Here is a 12,922-nt window from a genome sequence, read left to right as displayed (position 1 = left end):
CAGTGCCTCTGAGAAACTTACATTTCACATTTTTTTTTAATCCGTTCAATTGTGTTCAGTTCTCAGAGACTGCCTGGACAAGTCCCTGCAGTTTTCTTGGCAAGGTTTTTCAGAAGTGGTTTGCCATTGCCTCCTTCCTAGGGCTGAAAGAAAGAGACTAGCCCAAGGTCACTTAACTGGCATTGTGCCTAAGGCAGGACTAGAACTCACGGTCTCTTAGTTTCTAGCCTCAACCACTACACCAAGTTGGCAATACATTTCACATAAGAGTGTCCTAAAACAGGATTCCCTTGCTTGCCTCAAACTGCAGAACCCAGCACAGCTGCCTGACTGAAGAAAATACAGCAATTCTGGAATGTCAACTTCTATGACCCATGCTTCTTCCTTCTGCATCAGTATTCAATTCATCTGGTATAGTCTCACCAGGCCTGGACGCTAAGATGCTGCTTATTGCTTCCAGAAGATTTGCCTTCAGAAGGTGCCCCTATTCAGGTTCCAGGTGCAGAGATAAAATCACTGTATCTGGGTGCAGGAAATGACTCAGAATGTCGAGCCTAAATAGAAAATGCCATGCTTATCTCAACTGGAGTTGAGAATTAAGGTGTCCTGGGCCAGAAAGGTTGGAAATGATAGAAACAATATAGCCAATTCATCAAAGTTGGAAATGATAGAAACAATATAGCCAATTCTTTGGGCAAGGAGCCACCAAAACATTAGACCATCTCACTTTATTGTCCCCAAAACAAGCAAAGAATCGATTCACTTTCCTCTCTTCTGCCATGACAAAATATAATGACAATGGGAGTCCCCCATCTCTCTGAAATTTTTTGGAAGGTCTGGGTTGCAGTGCCCAGTCTGAGAAAGGTTCTGTCTGTTCAGCTAATGTATTAACTTCTGGACTGATCTGCCAAACAGATCAGGCAAGATACCTCCTTCTAGAGTCTCTCTCTCTGATTTTGTGCCCCAATGATAATTCTCATTTGATGAAATATCCATTTAGATCAATACATATATGGCATCCTTTAACAAGATGGATGGTCCTCAATACCAAACATCCTGCTTTCAGCTCTAACTGGTTGATGAGGAGCAACTACATGAAGTGCACCAATGCTCCTGTATTGAATGATTCTGCTCATGATCCCCCAGTCTGTCAAGCTGTGTTGTAATCTGAACTTTGACATATAGTAATTTTTCCTGAGATAGATTGACTGGACATCTGTCTCCAAGGACCTATCAGACTATTTGGGACCTCCAAGACTAAACACGTTGTGATAGCAATCCCTTCTTGGAATGGTAAGAGAAACCGCTAAAGCAGGCTTTCTCAACCAGGGTTCCATGGAACTCTAGGGTTCCATGAGGGTTCACTAAGGGTTCCCTGGGAGATCACAATTTATTTAAAAAATTATTTCAAATTTGGGCAACTTCACATTAAAGAGGTCAGTTTCATTCTTTATTTTTAGTTTAAGAACACTGTTAAGGCATATATACAGGCCTACACATGAAATGAATATAATGTAATTTCTGGCCTATATTTGAGCCTGAATGTGCAGGGGTTCCCCAATGCCTGAAAAATATTTCAAGGGCTCCCCCAGGGTCAAACGGTTGAGAAAGGCTGCACTGGACTTCCGGTGGAGAAAATGGCAGATTTACTAGCTCCTTTTGAACTGGAGCCGATGGTACAGTTATTTTGGGCTCAGGCAGGATTGTTAGAGCCTGAAGAATTCTCCAGATTCAAGGAGAATCCAAGAAATTATCCCACTTGTCCTCTGGATGGCTGTTTCTCATGAGGGGATCATGAAATGATGTTTCTGGGATCAACTGATGAGTGGAATAGCTGGGAGGTGGGGCTGTCATCTTTTGAGACTGTGTTGAAGCTGGGAAATGGACTTTAGATCCAACCACCCCATTTCTAAGACACTTTATTATGTGTATATTTTGTTACTTAAGAGGAGGGACGCGGTGGCGCTGTGGGTTAAACCGCTGAGCTGCCGATCGGAAGGTCGGCGGTTCGAAACCGCGCGGCGGGGTGAGCTCCCGTTGCTCGTCCCAGCTCCTGCTCACCTAGCAGTTCGAAAACATGCAAATGTGAGTAGATCAATAGGTACCGCTTCGGCGGGAAGGTAACGGCGTTCCGAGTCGTCATGCTGGCCACATGACCCGGAAGTGTCTATGACAACGCCGGCTCCAAGGCTTAGAAACGGAGATGAGCACCGCCCCCTAGAGTTGGACACGACTGGACTTTACGTCAAGGGAAACCTTTACCTTTACCTTGTTACTTAAGAGAGGCTTTTTACAGTGAAGAGAACTTGACACTCTTGGAGATTTTTGTTATTTTTATGATTTTTTTAAGTGATTGGTTTGGCAATTAATGTTTTGTACATTTATCAGAAAGATTAAAGCTGAGTATTGATTGTTTCCTTTTTTTTAAAGAAACAAAAGAATTTTTATGGAGTATTGAAGCTTTCTTTTTTTGCAAACCTGTGTTGATAGAGCTGGAATTTGCCATTTTATTTTTTTTCCTGTGGGAAAGTTGTCTTTTGTTATTATTTCCCATTGTGCTGATTGGTTTGGATGTGTAAACAACAATAATTGGAGAACTTTCCCACATTCCTTTTGAACTCTATTTCTGGATTTTTGCCTCTATTAAATACTTTGGGACACTAGAGGAGCCATCGACTGTGGCACTGAGAAGGGAATTAAAAACCATTTTTGAAGAATTTACTGTAAAAATTATTCAAGTCATCAAGAATAAATTTCAAGATTTGGAAAAGAGAGTGGATGTTAATTTGGGTGATACTCAACAAATAAATGGCAGAGTGGAATTTTTAAACAATAAGGTGGAGACCAGAGAATTAGAGACAAAAAGAGAATTGGATAAGACTGTATTGTTTGGGCTTAAGGAAAAGGAACTTTGCTTAAATTTGTGGAAGATATTAGAAAAGACTGATGAGGATATAAGGAAAAAGATAGATAGATAGATAGATAGATAGATAGATAGATAGATAGATAGATAGATAGATAGATAGATAGATAGATAAAATGAGATGCCCCAAGTGCTAGAGTTACCAAGATGGGAAGAAGAGAAGACGGATGAGAAGATATTTCAAGTATTGAAGTTACTAAGATGGGAAGAAAAGAAGAGGGAGGACAAGGTGGATAAAGTTCTCTGTATAAATTTAAGATGTGTAATAATGAATACGAATCTAAGGGATGATTTGGTTTATTTTGAGGTGGGATAAGCCCCAATTATTATTGTTGGGATAGATTTTTGTGATTAAGACAAATGCTTTACCCAATATGTTGTTTTTATTTTTGTTTTAAATAGTATTAATATTGACAATAGAAGTATCATTGTAATAGTTTTTTGTATAAATTTAAGATATGTAATAATGAATAAGAGGAGAGAGCCAGTTTGGTGTAGTGGTTAAGGCACTGGGCTAGAAACTGGGAGACCATCAGCTCTAGTCCCACCTTAGGCACAAAGCCAGCTGGGAGACCTTGGGCCAGTCACTCTCTCTCAGCTCTAGGAAGAAGGCAATGGAAAACCACTTCCGAAAAACCTTGCCAAGAAAACCACAAACCTCTTTCCCAAACCCTGAGAAGTTCATTAAAAAAAGGGAAGGTAGTAAAAGACTAGCTAAAAGGTTGGGGGTGGGGGGGTAAGCAGACTAATAGGATATCCACATGGGACATCAGTGGTGCCAACAGTATTGGCTGAGGGGAGTGAAGAAAGGGAACACACTGGGAATACTGGGGGCAGAAGGGCCAGTACAATAATAATATTTGGACATCAGCAACAGCAGATGTGGAAAAGGAGGGAAGAGAAGATGAGGGCAAAATCAGTAAATGGGTGACCAGTGGGATATAGTACCTCACTGGGACCTGCTGAAGAGAAGACAGAAGATACGGGTGACACGTATCAGTCTTGCCCTATTTGTTCTGTAAAATCACTTCAAGATCCATCCAGATTTTGTTTTACCCAATATCTAGGACAACCAGCATGTTTCAGGTTTTGTTTCTTCAATGCCACAACCAAGTTGAGATGATTCAGCAGAACTTCTAGAACTTTGCTCCAAATTTGAAACAAAACTTGTTTTCCATTTTGTGCACATCCCAGTAACCTCTTTCAGGTCAAGGACTGCACAAAGAACTGCCTTTCAAAACCATGCTACCAACTCACTCCAAAAAGAGGCAGAGCTGGAGAAAAATAGGCAAAATTTGATAAATACATTAAATCAATACAGTTCATATGATTATTCATGTTTTCTCTAAATTAAAATTACTCCTGATAATTTTCTCTCAAAAATCACAATTTGGTGGCAACTTTTGGAAAGCTTCTGGGGGCCACACCCACATTTTGAAGAAATGAGATTATACTTGCCCCTTTTACCTCCTGTCCCCCTAAATGTCAAGCCATTCATTCCTCCTCTAAAGTCCAGTTTGTACATTCATGGTACATTTGGCAGACTCACATTTGAATAACAACCCCCACAATGCTGAAGTCTTTCCTTTGCTTCTGATAATGAATCAACTGCTCTGAGGAAACAAACCATTCTAAAAGGAAGGGAGGGAGGAAAGAAACGTCATACTACCTGCACATTTTTGGAAGTCACACATATAAACGTAAAGTAGCCCTAAAGAAAAGAAAACTATCTGAAACAAGAACAATTTAAATTTTCTGAAGTAGTATTCCCAAAATCTGGGTCCTCAGTTGTTCCTATTGGTCCCAATAATTTGCCATAGGAGCTGTAGAACTATCAGTTCAAAAGTTCCAGGACCGGGTAAGGATGGTAATTGAATACCTTTCAATAAACTAAAAGAACATTAACATTTTCATACTTACTGCAAGACTGTATTCTGGATATCCCATTACTGGCTCCATGCAAGTTAGAATCAAAACTTAGACTGTTCCTCACAGAAACTGCGGGGCTGCCATTGGTATTGACAGTAAGGGTACTTGGCATTCGAGCTAAATTAGGCATGCTTCTTCGGAGTTTGTCTGCAGCAAAAGTAAGACATTTGCATTGTCTGGAAATGCATACAATTAGTCAGGCATGAATTTCAAAGAGAGAAAGCTCTTCTGGATTGAGCCAAAAGGACCAATTGATGTGAGTTTAGTGGGATTTACAGAAGGATGCAGCTAGTCAAGCAAGCCAGAATGGCAAAATCCTTATCTGTTTTGATTTCACCATGCCAATTCTTATGGCAATATGTTAATTTATAAAAAACCAATAATATGCTTTTCACACTAGCATCCCATTCATAGGATGGGAATGATGGTGACTGTGATATTCCAAAAAAGAAACAGAGGAATTTGCCCTCTGTGGCTCTGAAAGTTTTCAGTTCAGAAAATCTATGCCAATTGAAGCTAGTTCAATTCAGTGCAAACAATCCTCAACCCTCCTTGCTTCATGTTTCCTCTCCCTTCTGGTCCTAACTTGCTTGATTGAAAGAGTGGTAGAAAAGGTTATGTGTTAATCTCTACATCAAATTTCTGTGCCATCCTAACTTTGAAAATGAAATCCGTGCTAACCAACCAAGCAAGATGTTTTCAAGAGTCATGCTTTTTGCCCTGTCAGCTGCTTATAGGACTTTAGCTCTGCTGCAGTCCCAAAACAGTCAATAGCTTTATTGAGGCACAATAAATGATGAACAGATTAGTGGGTTTCAAGTTGCACAGGACTGAAGGAAGCCAACATAAATGCATATCCTGTGTAGAAATAAACAATGTCATCTCATGATCATTCAATAAGCTAGTTCATACTACAGCTAGCTATAATTTATATACTTAATGTCAGGACTTCTGACATACTATTTACCAGGTGTACTTAACTGAAAAGCTGTTACATACTGTATACTATATATATGTATATGTATTTGAATAAAAAAGAATGTTATCTTCCCCCCCAAAATTAATAAATATTGACAGACTCACTACAATTAAGAATTTTAGTGCAAAACATTTGGCAGGAGATAAGCCAACAGCATCCATTACTCAGGGTCACCCACACAATGAATGCAGTTTACTGAGATGCATGGATTTTGATCCTTCGTTTACATTAACCTTCCCTTACTTGATACCTTCCAACTGTGTTGAATTATGATTCCCACCCCTGTCAGAATGGTTGCGATGGCTGGGAATGACAGGATTGCAAGATCTCCAATTGAAGTGGCAAAATTCATACTACACAGGAATCCTCCTCTTATGGAAGGAAAAATGTGTGGTTGTGGGCGGAAATAAACAAAAAAGAAATTTGAAGCATGGGGTGTATATGGAAAGAAGGAAACTGTTTCTAGAATATTAACACTTTATGCATTATTTTTAGGTACGTTGTCAAAAAAAGAACCACCAACTGGTATTACAGTGTGTCCCAGATCAAATGTAAACTGATGTCAAGAAAAACTCTGGTCAAACAAGCCAGCTGGCCTTACATCCATTAATTTTGGTTGACTGAGACTCCAGAAGATTCGGGGCTTGAGGAGAGTAAAATGGCTGCTGTTGATTATTATTGGAAGGAAAATATGGGGAAATTGGGCTCCTTTTACAATCCCGTATACTGGAGAAAGTTTGTGAATGGGGAATTCCTTTTTGGAAAGGAGAGCAACGTGTGAGCCGAGGCTGTGGAGGGGGCAAGTGGTCAAATTCTTCTTCCTCATCTTCAAAGCTATAACGATCAAATTCCTGATCACTGCTGGTCCCTTTTTTGACCAAAGGAAGAGACACACTGGAACTGTTTCTTGACACTGATGCTGAAGTTGAAGCATAGTCCTGCCTCAGGCCTGTAAAGAAAAAAAAAAAAAAGAAGTTCCAGAATATAAAATGGCAAAATTCATAATTCTACTAATATAAAAATATTGCATTATTACTTTTATCTTGCCATACACACCATACATAGCTCCAATGTCAATCATAAACATAAAATACGAGGAGTATACCAACCAAGATATACTTGGTAGGATGTTAAGCCCCACAGAGCTAGGCAAGATCAAAGAAGCAAGAACTACACATATTTCAGTAAGATTTCTTTAATACTGCTCTGGGATAAACACATAATCTTGGAAACCATAAGAGGAAATTTCCCCTTTATTTTTATGAGTTCATTAGGACAGCCTGTCTAAATGATTTGAAATGCTTCTTCCTAGGTTTCTTTCCACTTGGGTTAAGTTTCATTTAATGAGATAAACTATCAACCGCTAAGTCTCGTTTATTTATATCCACTCTCTGTTCCATTTCTTTCCCAGACATCTCTCAATCTCTTACAATAGATGTCATTAGGTTTGTAGGAAAACATGGTACTGCAACTGCAGGTACAGTAATCTTCACGTTGTATTTGCCTTTCTTCAGAAAATGAAGTTATTAATGAAAGCATAAAGTATATTTACTGCAATATGAGAAGTGGTTCCCAAACAAGATGATTAAATAAAAAGTTAATTTTACATTAATTTATAATTTCATCAACATCAATAGAAAATGATGAGTATACATAAGCTTCTGAAGGAATTTCTTTTAGTACAGAAGTGACACAGATCCCACTGCCATTTTTTATGCAGACAATTAGCCCACTCCCCAGCCCAATTAGGTTTCTTCTCTTTGCAGTAGATCAAATGCCATATAAGTTAGGATACCCAATAGTAATTTACATTGGCTATTCATACTGAGTTCTTGAAAGCAGCATGAACATTACATATTTTTAGGGCTGTGAAGTACTTAATATTCAAAGGCAAATGGGAAATTTATGAGTGTGTATATGCAATACCACTCTCCAAATCCTTGAATCGAACACCTATTTTCCAGGTAACATGCATCAGTCACAGGGGAAGCAATGCAATCTTGTGTAAAGATGCAGATGTTTTAAGGAGTTACAGAGAAGTCGTATGTGAGCACCTTTTTCCCTTCAAAACCAAAGTGCTGCAAAGCATTTTCAAATTTTAACTAGATATCATTTTTAAGTCATCTTCTACAACATCATATAGTTTGCAAAGATCAAGCCTTTTTTTTCTCTAATCATAAAGCAAAAAAAAACCCCACAACCTATCTGGAAGGAGGAAAATCTAAGTCTCAACCTACTCTCTTCTTGCAGCCGAGCCATGATTTGGACATCTGTGAGATCTTGTAATTTATATCCCATGGAAATGGAATCATCTTCTAATTCTGAGGTGCTCAATTCACTGTCTAGAGATGACTGGGGACTTAGAGGGGAGCTTCTAGAAATGCAGTCTGTTGAAAAACATTAAATCCATAAACATCTCATATGGTGCAAGCAGTTTCACTTTTAAAGAAACATAACTAATTCATAAATTAATGGACTAAGAATATGAGTGTTATATACAGTATGTCTACATCATCACAGTATCATAAATATCTACTTGTAAGGAAGTCTCAATGACACTATAGAAAGTATACAAAAATTGCAACCTAAGGCTATGCATACTTTGCAGATGATTAGCAATAAGTTCACTCACATGAACACAACTGTTTTATGTTATTAATTAAATAGATTGTCTTATTTTAAGCTTTTGTACAAGCCTGAAAAAAGATGCTGCTGCTTTGAGTTGAGTCATTAAAATTCTTAAAGCAGCTGAATGTGTTTGCAGGCTTAGAAGTGTGCAAAAATAGCTGTTAAGTGCTGGTGAAAGGTTAAAAGCACATTTTCAAAATATTCACAATCCTACTGCAGTCCATTTAAATGGCATGAGGTATTCTAGTGATCTTTATTCATTAATGCAATACAAATAAGAATCCTACAATATCCTTACATTAAAAAACGTAGGACAAAGAAACAAAAATCAAAACTTCAGTACAGATTTAATTTGGGTTTGGGATTCCTAGTTATTTTCTGTCTTTTTGTAGTTTTCTTTTAATAATGAAATTTTTAAACTCTAATGTCAGTAACGGCAAATCTTACAAATGTTCAGTTTATGATTCAAACCATAGTTCCTAACAATCTCCTATTTACATATATATGGAATTAGAGAGGATGTGGAAAGTGAAGGCCAAAGTGGTCCCAGTGGTGGTAGGGGCACTTGGGGCTGCGACTCCCAAGTTGGGAGAGTGGCTCCAACAGATCCCAGGAACAACATCAGAGCTCTCTGTCCAGAAGACAGATAACAGCTTCTGGAACAGCTAAGATACTGCTCAGAACCCTCAAACTCACAGGCCTCTGGCAGAGAACTCAAGGTTGAGGAAGACACATACCACCCATAGGGATGAGAAGGGAATTTTTTTATTTTTTATCAACTAAATTAGTGTCTTGCATAACTCTTACTCAAATAGCCCTAACCAACTTGCACTTGTATTTCCTTCTGACAGACTTCTCTATTTAGTCTGATGATCCAGTAATGTACAGGCCCTCACCCAAAGTACTGCTTTTAGGATGTCCTAACCTGCTGTCATACCTGATGAGATTATAGCAATCTATCCAAATTATTATTGGGTGATCATACTTCAAATTTCCCCAAACTGGCAGCCGTCCAATATGCTGGACTTCAATATAGCATGTATTTTAAACCTTGTACGCTGCAATTGTAAATGGAGAGGCTTTGTAAGATTGTAATGATGGAAGTCCCACATACTGAGGTTGGGGAGCTGTCATATCCCATTATTCAGTATAATGCACAATAGCAGTTTTATTTGCAAATAAAGTTCTCCGAGCACCCTTCAAGTGATGTGGGAAAGCGGAGGGGAAAGAAGAAATGGAAGCATCTTCTTTGAAAACATGCCATCAAAAATAAAATAATGAAGGACAAATTCTCCCTAGATCAGCATTTTGAGTCTTCTGCTGTACTTCAGGAAGGATGTCTCAGACCCAGAGGGCCAAGCTTCATTTAATAGGCTAACTATCTTTCAGCAGTAGATAAAGGTAGCTAATCCTCCACTTACCATGTATTATTGGGATTCTGGCCTTCCACAGGTATACAAAAGAAGTTCCTTTCTTAGAATTAATTTATGTTGGGTATGCTGACATCACAGAAAAGGCATATATGGTGCATGGCATTAGAGAACAGGACGACTCAGTTCTGCTTCCGTATGTGTATTTAAATAAGTACTAAACTTGCAGAGCTACTCTGCAAGAATCTGGGTATAGCAAACTGATCCTTCCTATTCCCTGCCCCACCGCCACCCCCAGCTTGGTAAATCAGAGCTAAGGGTCAAGACTGAGCAAAAGGGATCAGTACAAGTCCTTCTGAATTTTCTGGTAACTGTAAAAGCTGCAGGCACTGCCACCCCCTCCATTTCCAGCAACAAGGTGCAGGTTACTTGATGTTGTTTTCCTTAGCATTTGTCCCACATGATTGCAGGATCACTTGTTTTTTGCACTCTGCTTGCCTAGTTTTTACAGAAAATCTATCAATCCATGATGGCTTTCTTTACGTATTGGCTTGTTGCAGAACTTGATGCTGATTAAGGCTGAGAGAGAGTCACTGACCTAAGGTCACCCATCTGTCTTCAGTGCCTAAGGGAGGACTAGAATCTAGATTTCCTTACTCCCAGTCCAACCTAGTCCAGGTTGAATCATCATTAGTTCTTAAATACCACCTCTGAAAAACTTACAGGACTTCGGCTTATATATTATTAAATTGATATGTTAGTAAGAAAGCAGGCATTACCTGTTCTTTCAGGTGTTAATATTGCTTTGCTGAAGGTTTTAGAGAACGCAGGACTGTTATAGATATTGCTATATGGAGTAAGCCTTGCAACAGGACTATAAGGAAAAGCCAAGGATACAGATGAAGAGAAGAGACTCCGCCATCTACTAGCTGTTAGTGGGCACAGAAAATAAAAATATCAGTTTGTATTTAGCAACTGAATGCTTATCTATTAGGAAGTTAATATCACAAAAAAGATCAAACAATATTGTCTGTACAGAGATAAGTCCCACTGAGGTCAATGGAACTTATTCCCAAGCCAAATGAGGTATGAGAGATGCCCATTTGCATGGGAGTTAGTCCCACTGAACTGATAGAATGTCAATAATTTTCTATAGGCTGTAGGGAAAAAAATCCCTGCTTCTTAAGATAAATAAAAAAGAAGAACCCAGGTATGGGGGGAAAGGACAGAAATGGGATAGGCTTAAAGTGTTGTTCTTTTCTTAATTTTCACCTCTCCCATACAATACATTCTAAAGTTGAGCATTTAAACACCTCTTGGTACAAATATTTAACTATAAAAACTATTTAAATTAAAATTTGTCAGAAAAAATAAAGAATATGAGAATATTTTGATTATGGACAAAATGATTTAGTGTACATACTAGAATAAGAAATTTAGAAGCAATGTATAGGTTTGTTAGGGACTAGTACCACTGTAATTCCATACAGAATAAACTCATGTTTTAAAAAATGTTTAAAAGAAATGCGATACCAGTGAAGCTTCTATTATCACAGAGGAAAGGTTTTTGAAACATAGCATTAATGGGATTAATTACTGAGGACAAACCTGAACAAGTGAAGTTTCATGACAAACCCACGGACTCACTCATCAAGTAGTCAATACAAACTGAATTCCCTTCTTAAGCTTTTAAGCCAATAGATGTAAATATTTCTTTTCATCAAAGTGAAGTTTCAAATTACATAAACACAGATATTTTAAATGCAAACATACATTCCAGAGCAGACGTATTTCCATTATAATCATGCTAAATGCCAGAGTGATATGCAGCCTTTAATGATGGGCTGAATCATTTACCAAAATTGTGTATCCACGTACACGAGGAAGAGAGAACATTTAAACATGTGATCTTGGTCTTAATAGAAAACGCAAGAAATGCAAAAGCCATTTTTAAGGCAACTGGCAACCTTTTGTTCTTTTCATAAAAAATAATTAAAAAATGGATGTCCTTAAAATGAAAATGGTCTTTGTGCTTTTGCACTGGCATCAGATGCAGGGTCATAACAGTCTGATCCAAGGCCATCTCCCTGTTACTCACAGATGCAGTCTGCAACCCACGTGTAAACAGTATTCATTATTTGGCCACAATGATTGCCTTTGAGAAGATCCACAGTGAACAAAGCTACTGTTTTTGCAGCTGGGACGCTCAGAACCTCAGTAATAAAAACACAGCATTTGTAACAAAAAAATTGGAAGGGGGCAGAAAGAACATGTTCTACAGCCATCCAGTGTTTTTAGGGAAAGTGTGAGATCCATTCCAGTCAGTTTTAGAGGGAGTACTTTGAATAGGCACAGGGAAAGAAAAAGAGTATTCACCTTCTGCTCTTCCTATAAAAGTAATTTCAGAACAGAACTGAGGAAGGAAGTGGTACAAGTAAGAAGTACAAAATGTGTTTTAGGAAAAGTGACAAAAGTGCAGTGTTCTTTGGCTAACTCTTGCTACATCTATTGCCCCCCACAGTCAGTAGGTATATAGGTGCAGAGAGCCAGTCTATGCAAAACTGAATTTCAACATTCCCTTTCCTAACAGTTGCTGCACCAGTTTCATGGCTCTGCTGCACAGTTTGCACATAATAGTACTTAGCTATATCCAGGGTGCTCTGACTGGGGGCAAAAACAAGAAACAACTAGAGTAAGTTTCCACTCATTGATTTTCTGTCCTCCTTACCTTCAGCTCAAGTTGCTTCCAGGGATTATTGTCTAACTTTAGATATGCAGTTCTCTTTAGATATCTTTCTACTTTTGACTGCAATCCAGTTTTCTTATTTGGTACCTTTCTGTACAGTCTCCCTCCTGCTGATACAATGTCCTATCTGTGGAGTCCTTAAGTGTTCTCCGAGCTTGGTTGCTTGCTTGCAAACATTTCATTACCCGACTAGGTAACATCATCAGTGCTAGTGAGTATGGGATTTGCTCCCTGTTTATATACAGTAGCTTGTCCTGCCAGTTTTGATGGGGGTGTGGTTTTCTCCTTGGTAGTTCCTTGATTAGGGCATTGTGTTTTGCTTGTTTGTTTGTCTGCTTCACTGGTTG

General features: G+C 38.5%; 1 protein-coding gene across 1 annotated transcript in view; it reads right to left on the bottom strand.

Annotated features, from left to right (window-relative positions):
• SLAIN1 (SLAIN motif family member 1) overlaps positions 1 to 12,922 on the bottom strand; it is a 108,711-nt gene that overhangs the window by 17,334 nt on the left and 78,455 nt on the right. The window contains exons 3-5 of the mRNA XM_063304646.1: positions 8,069 to 8,218; positions 6,433 to 6,780; positions 4,844 to 4,999 (exon numbers count right to left, since the gene is read on the bottom strand). Coding sequence (XP_063160716.1) covers positions 4,844 to 4,999; positions 6,433 to 6,780; positions 8,069 to 8,218 — 654 coding nt within the window. The remainder of the gene's footprint in view (positions 1 to 4,843; positions 5,000 to 6,432; positions 6,781 to 8,068; positions 8,219 to 12,922) is intronic.

The sequence above is a fragment of the Candoia aspera genome, chromosome 5 (genome assembly GCF_035149785.1).
Source record: "Candoia aspera isolate rCanAsp1 chromosome 5, rCanAsp1.hap2, whole genome shotgun sequence".
NCBI lineage: Eukaryota > Metazoa > Chordata > Lepidosauria > Squamata > Boidae > Candoia > Candoia aspera.
Note: the sequence above shows the minus strand (reverse complement) of the source record. Positions and strands in the feature narration are given on the sequence as shown.